The 18,497-nt window shown below is 43.9% G+C and overlaps 1 protein-coding gene across 5 annotated transcripts in view; it reads right to left on the reverse strand.

Moving 5' to 3' along the window:
* CFAP57 (cilia and flagella associated protein 57) overlaps nucleotides 1-18,497 on the reverse strand; it is a 68,228-nt gene that overhangs the window by 33,867 nt on the left and 15,864 nt on the right. For all 5 annotated transcript variants that reach the window (XM_020914816.2, XM_020914815.2, XM_020914817.2 and 2 more), the window contains exons 7-13: nucleotides 16,655-16,794; nucleotides 15,684-15,849; nucleotides 14,853-14,966; nucleotides 8,651-8,863; nucleotides 7,142-7,315; nucleotides 4,339-4,500; nucleotides 562-717 (exon numbers count right to left, since the gene is read on the reverse strand). In XM_020914816.2, coding sequence (XP_020770475.1) covers nucleotides 562-717; nucleotides 4,339-4,500; nucleotides 7,142-7,315; nucleotides 8,651-8,863; nucleotides 14,853-14,966; nucleotides 15,684-15,849; nucleotides 16,655-16,794 — 1,125 coding nt within the window. The remainder of the gene's footprint in view (nucleotides 1-561; nucleotides 718-4,338; nucleotides 4,501-7,141; nucleotides 7,316-8,650; nucleotides 8,864-14,852; nucleotides 14,967-15,683; nucleotides 15,850-16,654; nucleotides 16,795-18,497) is intronic.

Consider the following 18,497-nt stretch of genomic DNA (forward strand, 5'->3'; position numbering starts at 1 on the left):
GCAAAAAATTGGCAGTGTTGGAAGAAGGGCCAGGCAGGTTTGTTCAGAACAGAGAAATCAGTCCAGGAGAATCCTGGCCCAATGTTAATGACAGGAAGGTCATTTAGACTAATTTTACTTAACTTACCGACAACCTGGAGATCAATATTCTGCAAGCGTTCTCTTTCCCTACTTTATTTTTCTTGTTACTTTTCATTTTGCTATTAAGTAAGTTTTTCTTGATCAGAAAGGTAATATATTCTCATGGTGGAGAATTTGGAAGTTATGGAAAAGCATAAAGAACTAAATTCAAACTATCCACAATCTCAACTTCCGGAGATGGTCATATCATTATCTATTTTCTTAAAAATTGTTCTAGGTGTATCTATTTTTACCTCATTAGTAGCATTCACCATTAAGAGTTTTTTATATTCTGCTTTTTTCTCTTTTTCCACTTAGCACTACACTGTAAGCATTTCTGATGTTATCAACATTATCACATGTCTTATTGTTTGAGTGAGTGCCAGTTGCCTTGAGTGAATAGGAAATTTCTTATTATTTGTGGCCATTGGTTCAACGGACCTGGTTTTTTGTTTTCAAGGACTCCATTTCCTGGAGGAACTTGTCTGTCAGCTCCTTAATCTTCTCAGAATAGTTCATATCCTTCAGTCGAAGCTGATACTCATTCTCCATTTTTAGTTCTTCCACACGAGTCTTCAGTTCCAACATAACCTGAGCCTTTGGGAGGAGGACACAGAATCAAGAACATTCACAGTGCGGCTGAATCGGACTATCTAAACCCGTGGCCTTGAGTTCCCTGGGACCTGCAGCTCTGCTCAGAGCATGTGTCATCTTTCCACATAAGACACACAGATCAGACACTTGGAGACATACGAGCGTCATCCTCTATCTCCAAAGCACCTATTCAGTGTGGAGCTCCACTGAGCGACAGGCATCATGCTAATGACTCACATCTCTCCTGCAAATACGCTTAAATGTCACCTGCTCAGTCAGGTCTACATGGACCTGATTTAATCCTGCTTCCTTCCCCTTGCCATTCCCATTCCCAGCACTCTGACTCCCCACCCCTTACTCTGCTCTATTTTTCATTATCTCCTTAGATCTTGGCACTTTTAAATGTTATGTATTATTTTGTTTATTGCCTTTTGTCTTAAATGTTATGTATTATTTTGTTTATTGCCTTTTGTCTTCATCCCCCACTAGAATTCAATCTCCAAGAAGGTTGAGATCTTTTTGGTTTTGCACACTGATGTATTTCAGGTACCTAGAATGGTGCTGAACACAGAGTAGGCACTAGAGAAGCATTTTTTGAATCAGGATTCCTGCCTCCATGGAACTTACAGCCTACTGAATCAGCCAGGTAGACATACCACTACCAATTGTGAGAAGTGCCCAAAGCCAGGCAGTGTGCACCCAGGCTGGGTTAGAGAAGGATTGAGGGCAGATGCATTAGTTGAGGGGCCCTGCACAGTCCTGGTGGAGATGGTAAGGGCCTGACCAGAGGTCAAGGAGCAGAGCAGAGTGGAAAGATTTCGGAGAGGTTTTAGGGAATGGTACCTGATGTGGTGAAGATGAGTGAGAGGACTATGGGTGAAGTTCACCACCCCTGACCGGACCATCCCCTGAGGGTTGCTCTGGCCTGGCTTGCTTCCCTGCATTATCCTGGGAGCCCAGTGCAGGACCAGCAATAGAATCAGCACCAAATAAACACGTATCAGATGAACACGTGGCCCTGGGGGTCTGCCGGGGACAAGTGGGATACATTTATTGGCAGGAATCACCGGTTCTGACACGCTGCATTGGAAACACTTGTTCATCCTCCTGCCTCTGTCCGTCTCCACGTGACTACTGCAGAGAAGTCTCTCCAGATGCAAATCTATCAAGTCATTGCCTAACTCAGATCATCAATGGGGCCTTAGGAACCATCTCCAAAGTCTGAAACCTGCTATAAAAGCCCCCTCACCACCTCTCTCTGCTTCACCTCCAAACTTTCTCTCCAGCACCCCTTCCACTCCAGACCCACTAGCTCAGGGCATCCTCCTCAGAGCACCCTCCCTCACCCATCTGCACACACTCATGTCCTGGAGGCTCTATTCAAGGCTCACTTCCTCAGACACCAGTCTGCCTGGGTCAGGGTCCCTTCCCTGTGCTCCCACAGCACTGTTTCCTTCATAACACTCGCTACTCACTTGATTCCCTTTAAGAACTTTACCTAGGGAATCCGCTGGCTGTCTAGTGATTAGGACTCCAGGCTTTCACTGCCAAGGGTGTGGGTGAAACTGCTGGCTGGAGAACCAAGTTCCTGCAAGCTATGTGGCAGGGCCAAAATAAAACAATAAGCTTGCTGTGTCCTGTTGGGTGTACGCCTCTCCCCTCTGGGAAGAGGAGAAAGGGGAGAAGGAGGAGGAGGAGGAGGAGACACACATGTCTGCCTGCAGGAGGTTGGACTCCAGCTGTCCCAGGGTCTCCCTCAGCCTTTCCTCCCACTTCCCTTTCCTGCAGAAAGTTCCAGAGCGCTCTTGGAGTGATCTCCTGGAATCGCCAGGGGACTATCATCCTACTCTGGGGCCCTTTTGGCATTGCAGTCCTGCTGCTTTCACTTGTCTCTGTCCCTCGCGTGACTGTGAGTTTCCTGATCCCAGGGCCCGGCCTGTCTTTCCACACATGCATCCCCAGTGGCCAGCAAACAGCAGGTACTCAATGAATGCACATTAAACTCTGGATGAACGGCAGTGAGTGCACAGCTGTGCGTGCTGTGTATGCCCTGAGAAAATACCACCCAGTGGGCTTCTTCCTCGGGGAGCACAAGGCTCAGAGCGCTCCAAACACATGTGATGGACTGTTGGTTGCATCAGCAGGAGGGAAGGTACTCTGAGGTCATGATTATGGAAGTGGGCTGTCGATGAAGTCTAGATTGGTGCTCCTGGCCTACTCCTAACTAATAGCTCAGTAACTACGGACATGCCACTCAATCTCTCCAAAAGTATTTCCTGGAACATGGGGGAAAACAATAGTATCTTCTCCTGTTGTGAGATTTAAATGAGAAAATACTTATAAAGTAATTAGCACAGTGTTTGATTTGTGGCAAGCCTAAAAGAAAAGGTTTGTTGCTGTTGAGTCGTTAAGTCGTGTCCAACTCTTTTGCAAATTCCGCAGATTGTAGCCCACTAGGCTCCTCTGTCCACTGAATTTCTCAAAGGCAAGAATATTGGAGTGGGTGTCATTTCCTCCTCCACGGGATTTTCCCAACCCAGGGATCAAACCTGTGTCTCCTGTATTGGTAATTAGCACAGTGTTTGGTTTGTGGCAAACCTAAATAAAAGGTTTGCTGTTGTTTAGTCACTCAGTTGCATCCAACTTTTTTGTGACCCCAAGGACTGTAGCCTACCAGGCTCCTCTCTCCACGCGATTCTCCCAGCAAGAATACTGGAGTAGGTTGCATTTCCTCCTCCAGGGGATCTTCCTGATCCAGGGATCAAAGTTGTGATTCCTGCATTGGTAGGCGGCTTCTTTACCACTGAGCCACCAGGGAAGCCCCCCCAAAAAAGTTTGGTTACTGGATATTATTACTTTTATTGTTTTATTATTGAAAGCAGTGGATTTCAGGACTGTTTTATAAATACCTTTTTTTTTTTTTTAAAAAAAGAGAAGGTTCCAGATACCAGCTGTTACTTAAGTTTCATAGATACAACTAGAATATTCAATGTGCCACATTAATTTTGTAAGTATTTATTGACTGTCTGTCTCCCCATGCCTAGCATGTGCTGGAAACTGTTGGTCATTAAAGCGAATTATGTCACAGTCCCTGCTTTCAAGGAGAAGGCAATGGCACCCCACTCCAGTACTCTTGCCTGGAAGCTCCCATGGATGGAGGAGCCTGGTGGGCTGCAGTCCACAGGGTCGCTAAGAGTTGGACACGACTGAGCGACTTCACTTTCACTTTTCACTTTCATGCATTGGAGAAGGAAATGGCAACCCACTCCAGTGCTCTTGCTTAGAGAATCCCAGGGATGGGGGAGCCTGGTGGGCTGCCGTCTGTGGGGTCGTACAGAGTCGGACACGACTGAAGTGACTTAGCAGCAACAGCACCTGCTTTCAAAGAGTAGGAGAGGAGAGCTAGGTCACCGCCTGAGAGGACTGCTCAGTGTGAGTCAGGGTGGCCACCTTGCAGAAGCACAAACGGGGTGGGAAGGACACATGATGCAGGGGTGGTGGTGGGGGGTCTGCACTGGGCACAGGTGAAGCCAGGCTGGAGAGGGGCTCTATGCCGGTCCCAGGACACTGGACGCAGCCTGACAGGCAATTTCCCTGTTGCTCTTCATCAGATCCAATTCTTACCTTCTCTTCCATGTCTGTCTTGGTAACCAGCACCTCTTCAGCAAAGCCCACCTCCCTCTCTCGCTTGATTCCCCGGCCATCCTTATCAAAGACCTTCCAGGTGAATAGGCAGCCATCCTCGGCAACGCTCAGCAGGAACTGGTCGTCAAAGGTGAGTGACATCTGAGGAGAAGGAGCATGGTGAGGAGGCTTTCTCAGGCCATGGAGACCAGGACTGAGTCAGTGGTTGTGCAAGATCCCCACCCCACGCAAGCCCAGGCACAGACTCCCAGGGAGGAAGATTTGATCTTAGAAAAGAGTGAGACAGGAGCCCTCATGGGCTTCTGGGAATGAATGAAAAGATAAGGCTATGTTTATGTTCTCTGTGGCTTTGGAATCTTTAGAGTCAATTATTAGGTACACTAAAGAATCAATAGTTAAAAAAACCCAATAATCCAATTGGGAAGTGGGCAAAATATACAGAGACATCTCATTGGAGAAGTAATACAGATGGCAAATAAGCACATGAAAAGATATTCAATATTATTAGTCATTAAGGAAATGCAAATGAGGACTATAATGAGATGTCACTATATACCTATTAGAACAGCTAAAATAAAAAAAAAATACTGCTAATACTAAATGCTGGCAATGGTGCAGAGAAACTGGATCTTTTGTGTATTGCTGAAAGGAATAGAAAACAGCTTGGCAGTTTCTTGAAAAACTATATAAACATACTTGCAATATATGATTAAGCAACAGTATTCCTGGGCATTTTCCCCAGAGAAATGAACTTATGTCAACATAAAAGCCAGTACGGAATTGTTCATAGCAGTTTTATTTGTAGCAGCCCAAAACCTATGGGGGGAAAATCAAATATCTTACAAGGGGTAGGCAGTTAAACAAATCATGGCATGCCCTTACCATGGAATTCTACTCAGAGAAAACAGAATAAAGTATTGATATATGAAATAACTGACATGGAGATCAAAAGTATTATGCTGAGTGAGAAAAAGCTCCTCTGAGATGGTCATGTACTGTTTGATTGTGTGTTAGTCGCTTAGTCGTGCCTGACTCTTTGTGACCCCGTGGACTGTAGCCTGCCAGGCTCCTCTGTCCATGGAATTTTCCAGGCAAGAGTACTGGAGTGGGTCGCCATTTCCTTCTCCAGGTACTGTATGATTATTTTCCATTTCTATAACTTTAACATCTTGATAATTTCATACATATACTGTATGATTATTTACATAAAATTATCAAGATGTCAGAGTTATAGAAATGGAAAATAACTTAGTGGTTGCCGAGGACTAGGCATGGTGGTGGGACTATGAGGGGTTAGGAGGGAGGTCTTTGTGGCGCTGGCATAGTTCTGTGTCTTGCGTGCGGTGGTGGTTACACACATCTATGCCTGAGAAAAAAACGACTTAGGACTCCACCCCATCAGCTTTCTGGTTTGACACTGTACATTAGACGCAACTATTGGGGGAAACCGAGTGAAGAGCACACGGCACCTTGATGCTATCTTTTAGATTTCTTGTGCCTCTATACTTACTTCAAAATAAAAAATGAAAACTGAAGTATCAACTATGGAAACCCTCTTCTCACAATCACCAAAATGTGTCAAGAACTTTAAAAATGGCCATTCTCTTTCCCTCAGGATTCACTATGTCTAGACATTTAGTCTTAGGAAACAATCAGAGATGCTCATAGGAATCTACAGGCTAGGATATCCATGAGCTCATGAGATAATTTAAACGCCCAATTGTAAGAGATGAGATAAATGAGTTATGATTCATCATTAAGAGGATATTTGAATAGCTGCTAAAATCATGCTTTTGAGGAATATTTAATTGTACAAAAAAATGCCTACAATAGCACAAATTTGAAAAAAGCAGCCAATAAAATAGTACATACAGTATGATCTTAATTTATTTAAAGCATATGCACAAAAATGTAGAAGAAAATGCATCACTATATTAATGATGATGCTATTAGGATTTTTATTCCTAAAATAAACATGTCTTGCTTTTATAAACAGAAAAGTAAACATCCACAAAATTTAGTGGTTCTAAAGCAAAGCAGAGAGATATGTGATAGTAATTTACTTTGGACCCAAGATTCAGGTTCAGTACCGGAATGTTCTGGTTTACAATGAAAAAATCCTTTCCTAATAAGGATGTGTCTGCAGGCAAGTCAATTTAAAGCTTGGGACTTAATGAAAAACCTCAGAGGCTGGTATTGTTCAATTGAAGTTAAGAGAGGGAGGAGGGAGAGAGAACACATTTCCCAGTGCCTGTTTTTCAGGATCCCATTGTAAGCACGGATACTGCTTTTTTTACTAGGGGGGATGGAAGGACAATTTACAAATATGTGCTCCTGTTATCGTCCTTGGGGAGGGATGGGGGTTCATCTTCCAGGCTACGTCTCCTTTTAGTCCAGAGCAACTCTGTGGAGAAGGTCAGCTGTGAGCCATTAGCAGCTGGGACATGAGGGTGCTGGCCTGTAGACGACAGCTGAGTGGGGCCCTCCAGCATCTCTCAAATGGCCCATATTATTATGCAAAATAATATGATGAACAACCTTGTACTTAAATCTTCAGGGGCACCTCTGACCACTTCCTAGGACAAATTCCTGGGAGTAGTTCAAACAAAGAGTATTAAGAGCCAGTAAGTGTTTACTGAACACTTGGCTGGATTAATAAATAAGGGGAGAGAAAAGATTCTGGGAGGGAGAAGGGATGAAGCAGGTACGCAGAGGGCAGGACCAGGTGGGTCTCTCAAGAGCTGAATTTGGGACTGAACCCCAGGGAAATGGTCCCCCTCACCTTGGTCACAGGACCTGCGTGGGCCTGGTACTCATTGAATTCTTTCTGCAGAGGGAGCGGGTACTTCATTGCACGGATGGTTCCCAACGAGGTGCCCACAAACATCATGCGCCCGGAGTGGGAGATGACGATGGCCGTGTAGATGACGTCAAATGCTGACATCTCTCGAATTACCTGAAACACAGCCAGCTCTGTTCAGGGCGAGGGGCTGAACTGTGTCCCCAGCGTCCCCATGTCACTCTCCTCCTTGCTTTTAATAGTAACATTAGGGCAACTTCTGGATTTAAAAATGTGTGTTTTCCATCCCTTTTAGCATCTGGCATAGTGTCTAGCGCATAAAACAGCACAAACTAAATATTTCTTGGCTGCTTGACTGGTGAGTAAACAGATCTAGGAGTTAGGAATAACACTAAGGAAACTTTCGTAAGATACCCAGAAGCGTTCTACTGCTTTCACAGGTTGTAACTCATTTAACCCTCACAAAAACCCCTTAAGGTAGTTACTGTCATCCCTATTTTAAAGATGATGAAACACAGTCACAGAGACACAGAGATGCTAGGTAAGTTACCGCAACTCTCCCACCTACACTCAGGCTCCCGAGAGTATGTTCTCGACTGCTACTCTATCGTGTATCTCAAACTAATAATGGGATGTGGATCATAAATTTACTCAGCAAGAAGTTATTAATGTCCATTGTAGGAACAAAACTACACTCTCAGGGAATTAGCTCATTCCTTCACTCTTTAATTCACTTATCCACCCACCACCTATCCGTCCATCCACCCTACTGTCCATCAACCCACCCAGCCACCTAGCCACCAATTATTTACCGAGTGTTTTCTGTGGGCCATGCATTGTGCTACCTAGTAGGGATACCAAGAGATGTGAACCATGGCCCTCCCCTTAAGAAGCTTTGTTCTGGTGCAGCACCGTGGAAACCACCACCCTGGGGGCTACCTGGGGGCATACTGGAGAGATATCCTCCTCTCGGCTGGGCTCGTGGAGGAGGACACTCCTCCTTTTCTTGGCAGGAAGTGTCCTTGCCAAGCTCTTCTTTCCTCCCTTAACTATTTGGGAGCCAATGTGCATAATTTTAAAATTTCAGACTTTGGGGATTTCCAAACAATTATGGAGGCAAGCTTAGGTGATAGCAGTAACTACAGTTCTGTTTTTAACCCACAGAAGTAGGTGCAAATCAAGGGTTAGAGCGCAGTTTAGAGATGCTGCTGACCGCCTTCCCTGGAGGGTGAGAGAGAAGTTACAGTCTTACAGTCAGCAAGTGAAGGAGGAATGGAAAAGGGCCCCACAACTTAAATGAGTCAGGTGGGCACTGGGAAGGAAATTCCAGAGGTAACAATTACTGAGCTGATCGTCTAGGAACGAGAAGGCAGGTGTTCTCCCAAGAAGAAGGGGCCCTGTTCTCGGAGAACCCCTTTCTGCTGTAAACACAGGAAGCTGCCTTCTGCAGATGAAGGCAGCAGCCCAGAGGAGGGACAGGGGCAGACTCACTGAGGAATCTGCAATCTCCTTGAGAGTCTGGTCTGACCCAACAGCAAAGATGATTTTGCCATCAGGAGAGATGGTGACGCAGTTGTAGCTGCAGGACTTGAGCACGCATTCTGTCTCTCTCTTTCCTGTGGACAGACTCCATTCGTACACAGCACCATCTGTGCCACAAGAAATCAGCTTGCTGTCATCTGTATTCCATGCAACTGAACGGATCTACAGGGGAGGAGGACATGCCCAGTTAGGAGTGTGCATGTACACTCACACACACACACGTGCACACACACACACACACACACACACACACCTCTCAAGAAGAGGAGGACAACCCCTTATGTGATTCACTACACTAAGCCAGAGTGCCCTTTCCTGGTACATACCTTTCAGTAAACACAAATCATAGCTTCGTAGGAAAGTTAGCATTCTATTTCCTCAGATGTTTGCAAAATACTGACGATAAAACATTCTCATTTCTGTTTCACTTTATGAATATAAAGACTGAATCATAATAATTCCTATAATGCTGCAATCAATCATTGCTATGTTTTACAAAAGTTTTTTATTTTGAAATAATTATACATATATAAAAATATATATATATATTCAAAGGGAGTTGCAAAAATTGCATAGAGAGGCTACTTCCAAATGGCAGAGTAAGAACCTCAGCTGGCCTATCCCTTACATAATAGGTAACTGTTAAAAATCATAAAAACAGTTATTTAGGGACCTCCCTGGTGGTCCTAAGAATCCACGCTTTCACTGCAGGGGGTGCAGGTTTGATCCTTGGTTGGGGAACTAAGAACCAGCATGCCTCGTGGTGTGGCCAAAAAGTTTATAAAAACAGTTTATTTAAAGTCTCTGGCAATTGTCTTAAGGGCACATAGAAAATGCAGAAACATTCACTCAAGAAAATCTACTCAATCTCTGGAGGAACAGAGACTGCGGTACATAGGTGCTGATCCACTCCTTTACCCTCCTCTTCCTCAAACACTTTATTCTGGTGTACTCTGGGCAGCTGTAGCCAAAAGGTGGGGCTCCCTCTCTCCCCCAGATCTTAGTCATTGGACATGGTTTCATCTTGGGAAACCTGCTAGCATTTCTTATCCCCACACAGAAGCTCTATTCCAGGCACGTGTGGCCAAGAGGACCTCATCTCCCTTCCCCTAGCCAGTCCCCACCTGCTGGTGGAAGTTCTACTCCAAGTGTGGAAACATGAGAATACTGGTACCCCAGTTGCCCCTGCCCCACTTAACTCAATGAGTGGGGGTTCTACACCATGAGGGGAGAGCTGAAGCAATGAGGGATCCCACCCCCCTTCCAGCTGCCAGCGCCACGCACAGAGTAGGGAGGTCACTCTTGGGAAAGAAAGTTGCCACCCCTCACCCCTGCTCTGGTGCGGAAGAGCAGAACTTCTTCCCAGGGGGACAACAAGCTCCACAGCTCTGCTGAAGGAGACTGACTTATTTGGAGCAGAGCGTGGAGAATCCCATCCTACGGGCGTCATCTAAATTGGTGGAAATCTAGGTGGAGGGCAATTAAGAGAAGGCTGGAAACTCCCTGATAGAAGCAAAATGGCAGGGCAGTAACAGAATTATGGCAGGAAGAACAAGGGAAGGAGACGGTCGAGAGCCCTTCCGGGATGAGAGACAACCGTGGGGATCAGGAAGGCTGGTGTGTGTGCTCCGCTGCACGCACTCAGGAGCAATCAGAGCAGGATACGGGGACACTTGAAAGCATCTCCTATGCTGCACAAAACCCCACTGACACAGGGTGGAAGCCTCACCGGCATGAAGGGTTTAAACACAACCTCTGACCAACACTAACTGAATAATAAGCTTCTGACCCAGGGGCATTTCCCAGGAAGTCAGGCTTAGAAATCACATCATGCTCATGCCTGGCAGCCTGGAAGGTGGTGTGCATGGCTGAGGCTGCACCCTCTCGGGTACAGTCAGAGAGGGAACCTTGAAACTACTAGTTTCTGGCTAAACATGGAGCAAAAGCATAAACTCCACGAACCGTGACAGGAAAATCACAGTTTTCTGTTTTTTAAACAAAAATCCAACAGTAAAGGGTGAAAATGTAACTGGGGAAGGGGCCTTAAGCATAACCTATGACTAATTAAGTGGCGACTCCAGTCCTACCAGCCACATCCTCAGCCATGGCTCAGCCCAAGCTCTACCTTTTACATTACATTTTTTGATTGTTTGTCACTACTATGTAAAAATGGACTTAAATATAATCAATTCATTTCCAACAATATTTCCAGATTCACTAATTTTAACAGTTTATCTGCAAATTCTCTAAATTTTCTACAAACTCAGTTATGCTGTCCATGGTAATAGCTTTATTTCTTCCTTTCCAACCTTCATGCCTCTTATTTTGCTATGGTCTGAATGTTCCTCTCATCAGCCCCACTTCAATTCATATGTTGAAATCCTGACATTCAAAGGTGATGGTATTAGGAAGTGGTGCCTTTGGGAAGTGATTAGGTCGTGAGTGCCCCCCTCATGAATGGGATGAGTGCTCTTAGGGAAGGCCCCTGAGTGCTAGTTCGCTCCTTCCACCATGTGAGGCTACAGGAAGTCTGAAACCAGGAAGAGGGCCCTCTTCTGATCATGCTGGCCCCTTGATCTTGGACTCCCCACCCTCCAAACTGTGAGGAAAAATTTCTGCTCTTCATAAGTCATCCAGTCTGGGCTATTTTGTTATGGCAGCCCTATGGACTTAATGTTGGGCTTCCCTGGTGTCTCAGTTGGTAAAGAATCTGCCTGCAACATGGGAGACCTGGGTTCGACCCCTGGGTTGGGAAGATCCTCTGGAGGAGGGCATGGCAACCCACTCTAGTATTCTTCCCTGGAGAATTCTCATGGGCAGATGAGCCTGGCGGGCTACAGTCAATGAGTTCGCAAAAAGTTGGACATGACTGAGCGGTCGACTAAGCACAACACATGGACTAATGTATATTTCCATTTCGTGCCTTATTGCACTGGATAGAACTCAGTACGAGGCTAACAGAAGGCATCATGTTTTGTTCTCTGTCTTCCACAATTTCATAATCAAGTGTGCTGATTGTTGTAGGCTTTTAAAATAAATGTCTTATATAAGATTTTTTATAATAAAGTACATTCCCCATTATTTTAAGTACTTTTAAAATCTGTTATGTTACTGATACACTGTTAATGTTATTGATTATTATATTTGGATTTATAGATATAAGCATATGCTTTTTCATCCTTACTATATTAATGTGGTATACACTAATGATTTCAAAATCTAAAGCAATGTTGTATTCCTAGAATGAATCAACATGGACATGTTGTATTATCCTTTTAACATATTGCTGGATTGGTTTGATGATAATTTATTTAGGACATCTTTATGTTCACACAAAAGAATGGTTTACCATTTTCCTTTCTTGTGATGTCTTTGATAGGTTTTGGTATCACAACTATGCTGGCCTCCTAGAACAATGTTGCAAGTATTTACTTAAAAAAAAAAATTCTCTAGAAGAGTTTTTTTTCCGCCCAAGATTAGTGTCATGCTTCCCTTAAAATTCGATATACTTCTCCAGTGATAGTTTTGTCAGGTTTTAAATTAAAGATTCAATTTTTCTAGGAATTTGTCAGTTCATCTATTTATTCAAATTTATTTACATAAAGTTGCTCATAATACTCTCTTACAATCTTTTAAAATATCTATCGGACCTGTAGTGATAACCCCTTTTCGTTACCCCCTTTTCGTTACTCATGTTGGTTACTTATAACTTCTCTCTCTTTTTTCCCTTAAACAATTTCGCTAAAGGTTTGTCCACTTTGGGCTTTCAAAAAACAAAGTTTGGCTTTGATGATCTTCTACTGTGTAAATGTTCGCTGTTCTATCCTGCTCTTATCCTTATGATGTCCTTCAATTCGTTCTCTTTGAATTAATTTGCTGTTCTACTTCTTACCTTTTTCAATGGATGGTTGTATCACTGATTTTCATCTTTGTCATTTTTCCAATACATGTTTAATGTTAAAAATTTCCCTATACACATGGTTTTAGCTGTATGCTCATCTATATTTTTTGTTTGTTTTTGTATTTTCTTTAAATAGTACACCTGTAAACCTAACATATATCCCTGATTAGAGACAAGTGCTATAAATTCTGGTAAAGTGATGGAAAAAATGGCTGCTCCCCTGGGCTGGGGAGGCAGGGCTTCCTATGGGGATGTGCCTGGTTCTAGAAAGAGCATCACATTCCCCTGCTGTGCTTTCCTCTATGTCTCTGCAATCACACTGCTGGAGTGGAGGAAGCTCAGTAGCTCTCAATACCCTTGTGCATAACAGCACTTACACTTATGATCTGTAAGTTGCTGAAGTCAATGGTCACTGACTTCTTTACTGTCTGGAAACTAGTTCCATGGCTTCTTTGATACCATTCCTTGATTCCAGGTTCTCTCTGAACCTTCATTTGCAGTCTCTCTCTTTACCAGTTCCTTACATGTTGGTCACCTGTCTCCTGACCAAGATCTCAGATTCTGCACGAGTGCTTAGTGATCTGATCTATGCCTCTGACTTCCACTAACTACCACCTAATTCCCTGAATTGGAATTTTTAGCCCAGACTTCTTTCTGAGTTCTACTCTCACATACCACACTCCTGGACACAGAAAACAACATGTCCAAAATGGAGCTTAATAGCTTTCTTCTCTCTGTCCCTACTATGAAAGCCATGATTTAGTTCCTAGCTCCTCTCTCACCCTCACTTTCTAGCTGACCTCTTTCACTCCAGCTTCCCTTCCCTCTAAACCATTTTCAATACTGTCTGGAAAATTATCTATCTAATCCCATTACTTGTTTTCTTAAATCCTTCCAGTTATTTCTCATCACCTACAGACTAATGTCCAATTCCTTGGCATGGCACACACACACTCCATGATGCAACAAACTTCTCCAGCTCATCTCTGTATCACTTCTCAGATGTGCTCAGTTTTCCAGCCTATAAACCACAAACCACCGTCCTGTTCTATACTCCCATTCCCTCACCTGTGACACACGCTGCTGCCTAAAATGCCTTTCTTTTCCCACTGCTTTTTCAGTGGGAAAAATTCATCTGCTGACTTCTTACCCTTTCAGTCTTTGGCGTCTCCATTTTCTTCATGCTCCATATCCACTTTACCTTTAGGTACTACTGGTTGAACTTCCTAAATATCTTTTGAATGCATACATTTCTTCCTATTGGTACCAGCTCCATCCTGCTCCAAAATACTATCAGCATGTAGACAACAATCTCTTTACCACTTCTACCCTCATCCCTTTCAATACAATCTTTACTCTGCAGCCAAAGTAATCTTGTAAAATGCAAATATGGTCATATCATTTCTTGGCCTGAAAGTCTTCAGTGATTTCAAGGAAAAAGAAAGATAAAGTATGTGCTGTGCTTAGTCGCTCAGTGGTGTCTGACTCTTTTGTGATCCCACTGATTATAAACCCGCCAGGCTCCTTGGTCCATGGGGATTCTCCAGGCAAGAATACTGGAATAGGTTGCCATGCCCTCCTCCAGGGGATCTTCCCAATCTAGGGGTCCTGCATTGCAGGTGATTCTTTACCGACTTAGCCACTAGGGAAGCCCAAGAATACTGGAGGTGGGTAGCCTATCCCTTCTTGAGGAGATCTTCCCAACCCAGGAATGGAACTGGGGTCTCCTGCATTGCAGGTGAATTCTTTACGAGCTGAACTACCAGGGCCTATAAGTTTCCATGAACAAGATTTCAAGAACTCAGGCCCTGTGAACCTCACCAATCTCAGCTCATGCCAAGTTTTATTCCTGATACCTATGTTTCAGTACCACAGATAGTTCCTCCTCTACCCCTAGCAATCTCCATCTCAGGGTCTTTGGATCCCTATCGGCAATGATTTGACCTATTAGGTCTGTCTGGTTAATTCTGACTCACTCCTTAGGACCATGCCTTTGTGAACATCCCAATCTCCATCATGTCAACTCCTCATCACTTCCTCTTCTAACAACCCATATTTTTCTTTCATTGAGTTTTCTGTAGTTAGTACTTAAATCTGTATGTGCATTTGTTTTATTGTCTCTTCTCTCAACTAGACAGGGACCCCCGAGAAGAAAAGAATCACTTCTCTTTTGTTCTCTTATATCCCCATTGGCCAGCATGATGTTTGACTCTGTGCCCTTGTTTCCCTGGACACTGCTCACTCACTTACCTTCCCTGTGTGTCCTTTCAGGTTTGAGATATTCTCTAGGCTTGTGGTGGAAAAAATGTGAATCACGTTCCCATTGACTGCAGCAAACAGGTGACCTCCATTGCTAAAGGAACACTGCAAGGAAATACAGGGAGAGAGCAAGAGTGAAAGAAAGAGTGGTTTACTTGGAGGTTGTAGTCGACAGCTTCTTTTCCGAAAGAGTTCATACTGACACCGTGTGTAGGACTGGGAATTGGGGAAGGTGTAAATAGGACTCAGAATTGGCCTATTTGATGTCACTATTCCTATAGCTCATACTGGCCAAGATGCTGACACCACCATGTACATGAATCATGAAGCTGTTTGGATCACAGAGTGGAATACTCATTTTGCCTGTAGAAGAAGTTTCAGAGTGGGAAAGTGATTCTTTAAAGCTCTGTCTTGTTTCTGTGAGTCATCTTCAGGATGGGGATGGGGGAAATCAGATAGGCTGCTACTGTCTTTTACTGTTGCTCATTTTCCCTGATACCTCCCAGTTGCCAACCCTGTCCTCCCAACTGTGACTCTGAATATGTGATAACTTTCTTTTCAATGCTTAAAAAAAATTACTCCACAGTCACAGAGAGGACAGATTGCAGGTGGGATCTCACACGGTTTGGTTCAAAGATATACTCTGGTGGGCAAAGAAGAAAAGGGATAGGACCAATATACTCAGTAACTTTGGTGGAAAAATTGGATTTTTTTAAGCTGCTAAAATTCTCTAAGACATTCTTTGGTCTACCTCTTCAGCTGTGTTAGTTCGTGATACTTCAACTCTGACTTTCCAAGATACGTACCTCCAGAAGTTCTTACCTCTTTGCACCCTCTGACAGAGTATTCTTTGAAAGAACGTATATCATCAATAAGTAGATTCATAATGCGTAGTTTGTCAGCAAACCCTACCACAATGTAGTGTCCAGATGGGTGAAGGCTGATTGTATAAGCTTCTTCTTGGTATTCCTTAAATAGTTCCAAAGAACTGTGAAAAAGATACATTACTGAATACAAGTCTAGCCCACTAAGTCCCTTGAGCATTCCATTGTATCTGGTATGTATTTTTATAGCAGCATTTGAGATACTTTATTACTTGTAATTATTAGTGCCTCTTTTTCTAGATCTTGGTTACTTGAGGACAGTGTTCAGCAATGAGTATAGCATGTAAAGGGACTGATCAAGGGGTGTTTAGGGATGTTGAAGACACAACTCCATTCAGATCTCCAACTCAGAAGTATTGCACAATTCTTTCCCTAGCAGCCCCAGCAGCTATATGTAAAAGCAAAAAGTTATATTCTGGGGCTAATCTGGGCTGGAGATTCTTAGGGAAGCTGGGCCCGGAGGATAAAATCATTGGAAGTTGAGGGTTATTGGGGCAGTGATTAGGATTGAAAGGAGGAAACAATGATCTGGAGAGCTCCATGGAACAAAGAACTGATCCAGTGAGGGTGGCGGAGGTGGGGGGGGGGGGTGTGGGGAAGGCGAGAGGACAGGAAAGGTTGAAGGACACAGGAGAGTATGGAAGGAGGTGAGATATTGGTTTATGTCCCCAGGGCCAAGCATAGTGTATGGCACATAGTAAACACTTAATAAAGGACAAAGTGATTTTCTAGCTTATGTAAGAGTGAAAAGAGAAAAAGGAAGTCTGACGGACTTGATTTTTTTATAAAAGGTTTCCAGCTGAAAGCTTCTAAGTAATTAAAATGGAAAAATCTCTAAAATAAGTTGCATGGAAAAATTTAACAACCAAAATCCTGCATACCCCAGTAGCAAAGCCTTTCATTTCTTACTTTGATTCATAATTCCAGATGCGGACCGACCGATCTATAGAGCAGGTGGCAATGAGGGGTTTGCGGATGCAAGTATCTAGACCAGTGATGGATGCCGAGTGTAACGGGTACATCAGATACTCAAAGTGGGCAGGCTCCCCCTGGAGAAATCACACAGAATCAGACTGAGCAGAGGAAGCAAAAGACTGGCCAGGCACTGCAGCTCTCGTTACTGCTTATGGATGTTAATTAGCCCAGATGCACAGAAATCAGACTGTGGGCAACTTGCTTTAACATAATGCATATTTTCCCATGCTATTATTATTTTAAAACATTTTAATGGCAATAAAATATTTTATCCTATAAATATACCAGGATTTAATTTATCCATTCTTCTACTGTGGGAACATTTAGGTGGTCTCCAATTTTTTGCTATCAAGGGGTAACATGGACTAAATATTCTTGCAAGTAAGCCTGTGTACCTCTCTGATTAATTCTTTAGATATTGTAGAGTAAGTGCCTGACAGTAAGTTTTTGAGTCTCAAGGCATCTATTTCAAAGGACCTCCAGCTTGAATAAACATATTGCAGTTGTATGACACAGTTACCAGCAAAACAACCAGCTAAAGAATTATTGCCCCCACCCTTGAGGATCCCTTTTGTAGAAAGCCCTGGATACTTAATTAACTGACTTCTTGAATGATCCCACTCTTCCTGTACCCTAATTCCCACACTCATGGCTAAATGACCATTAAAAAAATAGTGAACTCTCGAAATTCTGACACCCCACCCCCAAACCCTGATAAAGGCAGAGCCCAGGTCTGCCTCTCTCTTTACCCATGGCCTCACTGCATATGGCCCTTGGGCATACTATGTAATCTCCAGGACCTGTGAGTAAGAAATCTTGTTCCTCAAAGTTCCCTGATGGATTTTGCTCAAGTGCATCCTTCAACTGTAATAAGAACCAAAAGGGTCTGTCTGGCCCCAGCACTGGCCCGGTGGGGCAAGTGTGTGTCGGGCTTGCTGGGAGATATGCAGCTGCGGGTGAGTGCCTCCAGCATTCCTAGCTGATGGCTTCACTACGAATAGGTTGGGCCCCACACAACAGATACCTTTCTAGAAATGGAATACAGGGCAAAATGGTCTGAACAGTGTTAAGGATCTTAATGGGTACTCCCAAATTTCTCTGCAGAGAGACTGTATGACTCCATCAGCTGCAGCTAAGAGAACTGGGTGAATGATTTTAAGTTAAAATGTATCCTATTGCACAGGTCTGCATGTTCTGTAGATTTTAGGTGTTTGTCATCAGAAGCATTATACCTGGGACTTCTGCATGAGGAGTGATAATTGGGAAACTCAATGAGGTGTATACACTTTGCTCACAAGACAAGACAAAGGCTGAGCTGGCAATTCCCTCAAATTCAGACCCTTCCCCACTTAGAAACTACCTGCATCTATTCTACCCACTTCTGCTATATCAGAAAGAGGTGCTGGGCTGTCAGAAAGAGGGGGTGGAAAGTGAAAGTGAAAGTCACTCAGTTGTGTCCAACTCTCTGTCATCTCCATGGACTGTAGCCTGACAGGCTCCTCTGTCCACGGGATTTCCTAGGCAAGAATACTGGAGTGGGTAGACATTTCCTTCTCCAGGGGAATCTTCTAGACCCAGGGATCAAACCTAGGTCTCCCACATAGCAGGCAGATTCTTTACTGTCTGAGCCAACAGGGGGTAGGCACAGATTATTCCCATTCTCTGCCTGCTTCCCTTACTTTCTCTAATATTTTCAACCTCCCTGTCTCTACTAGCACATTCCTAGTAGCTTTCTTCCCCCTTGAAGGATGAGCAAGAACTAACGTGGGGGAGAGGA

Source organism: Odocoileus virginianus, chromosome 5, assembly GCF_023699985.2.
Source record: "Odocoileus virginianus isolate 20LAN1187 ecotype Illinois chromosome 5, Ovbor_1.2, whole genome shotgun sequence".
In the NCBI taxonomy this organism is placed as follows: domain Eukaryota; kingdom Metazoa; phylum Chordata; class Mammalia; order Artiodactyla; family Cervidae; genus Odocoileus; species Odocoileus virginianus.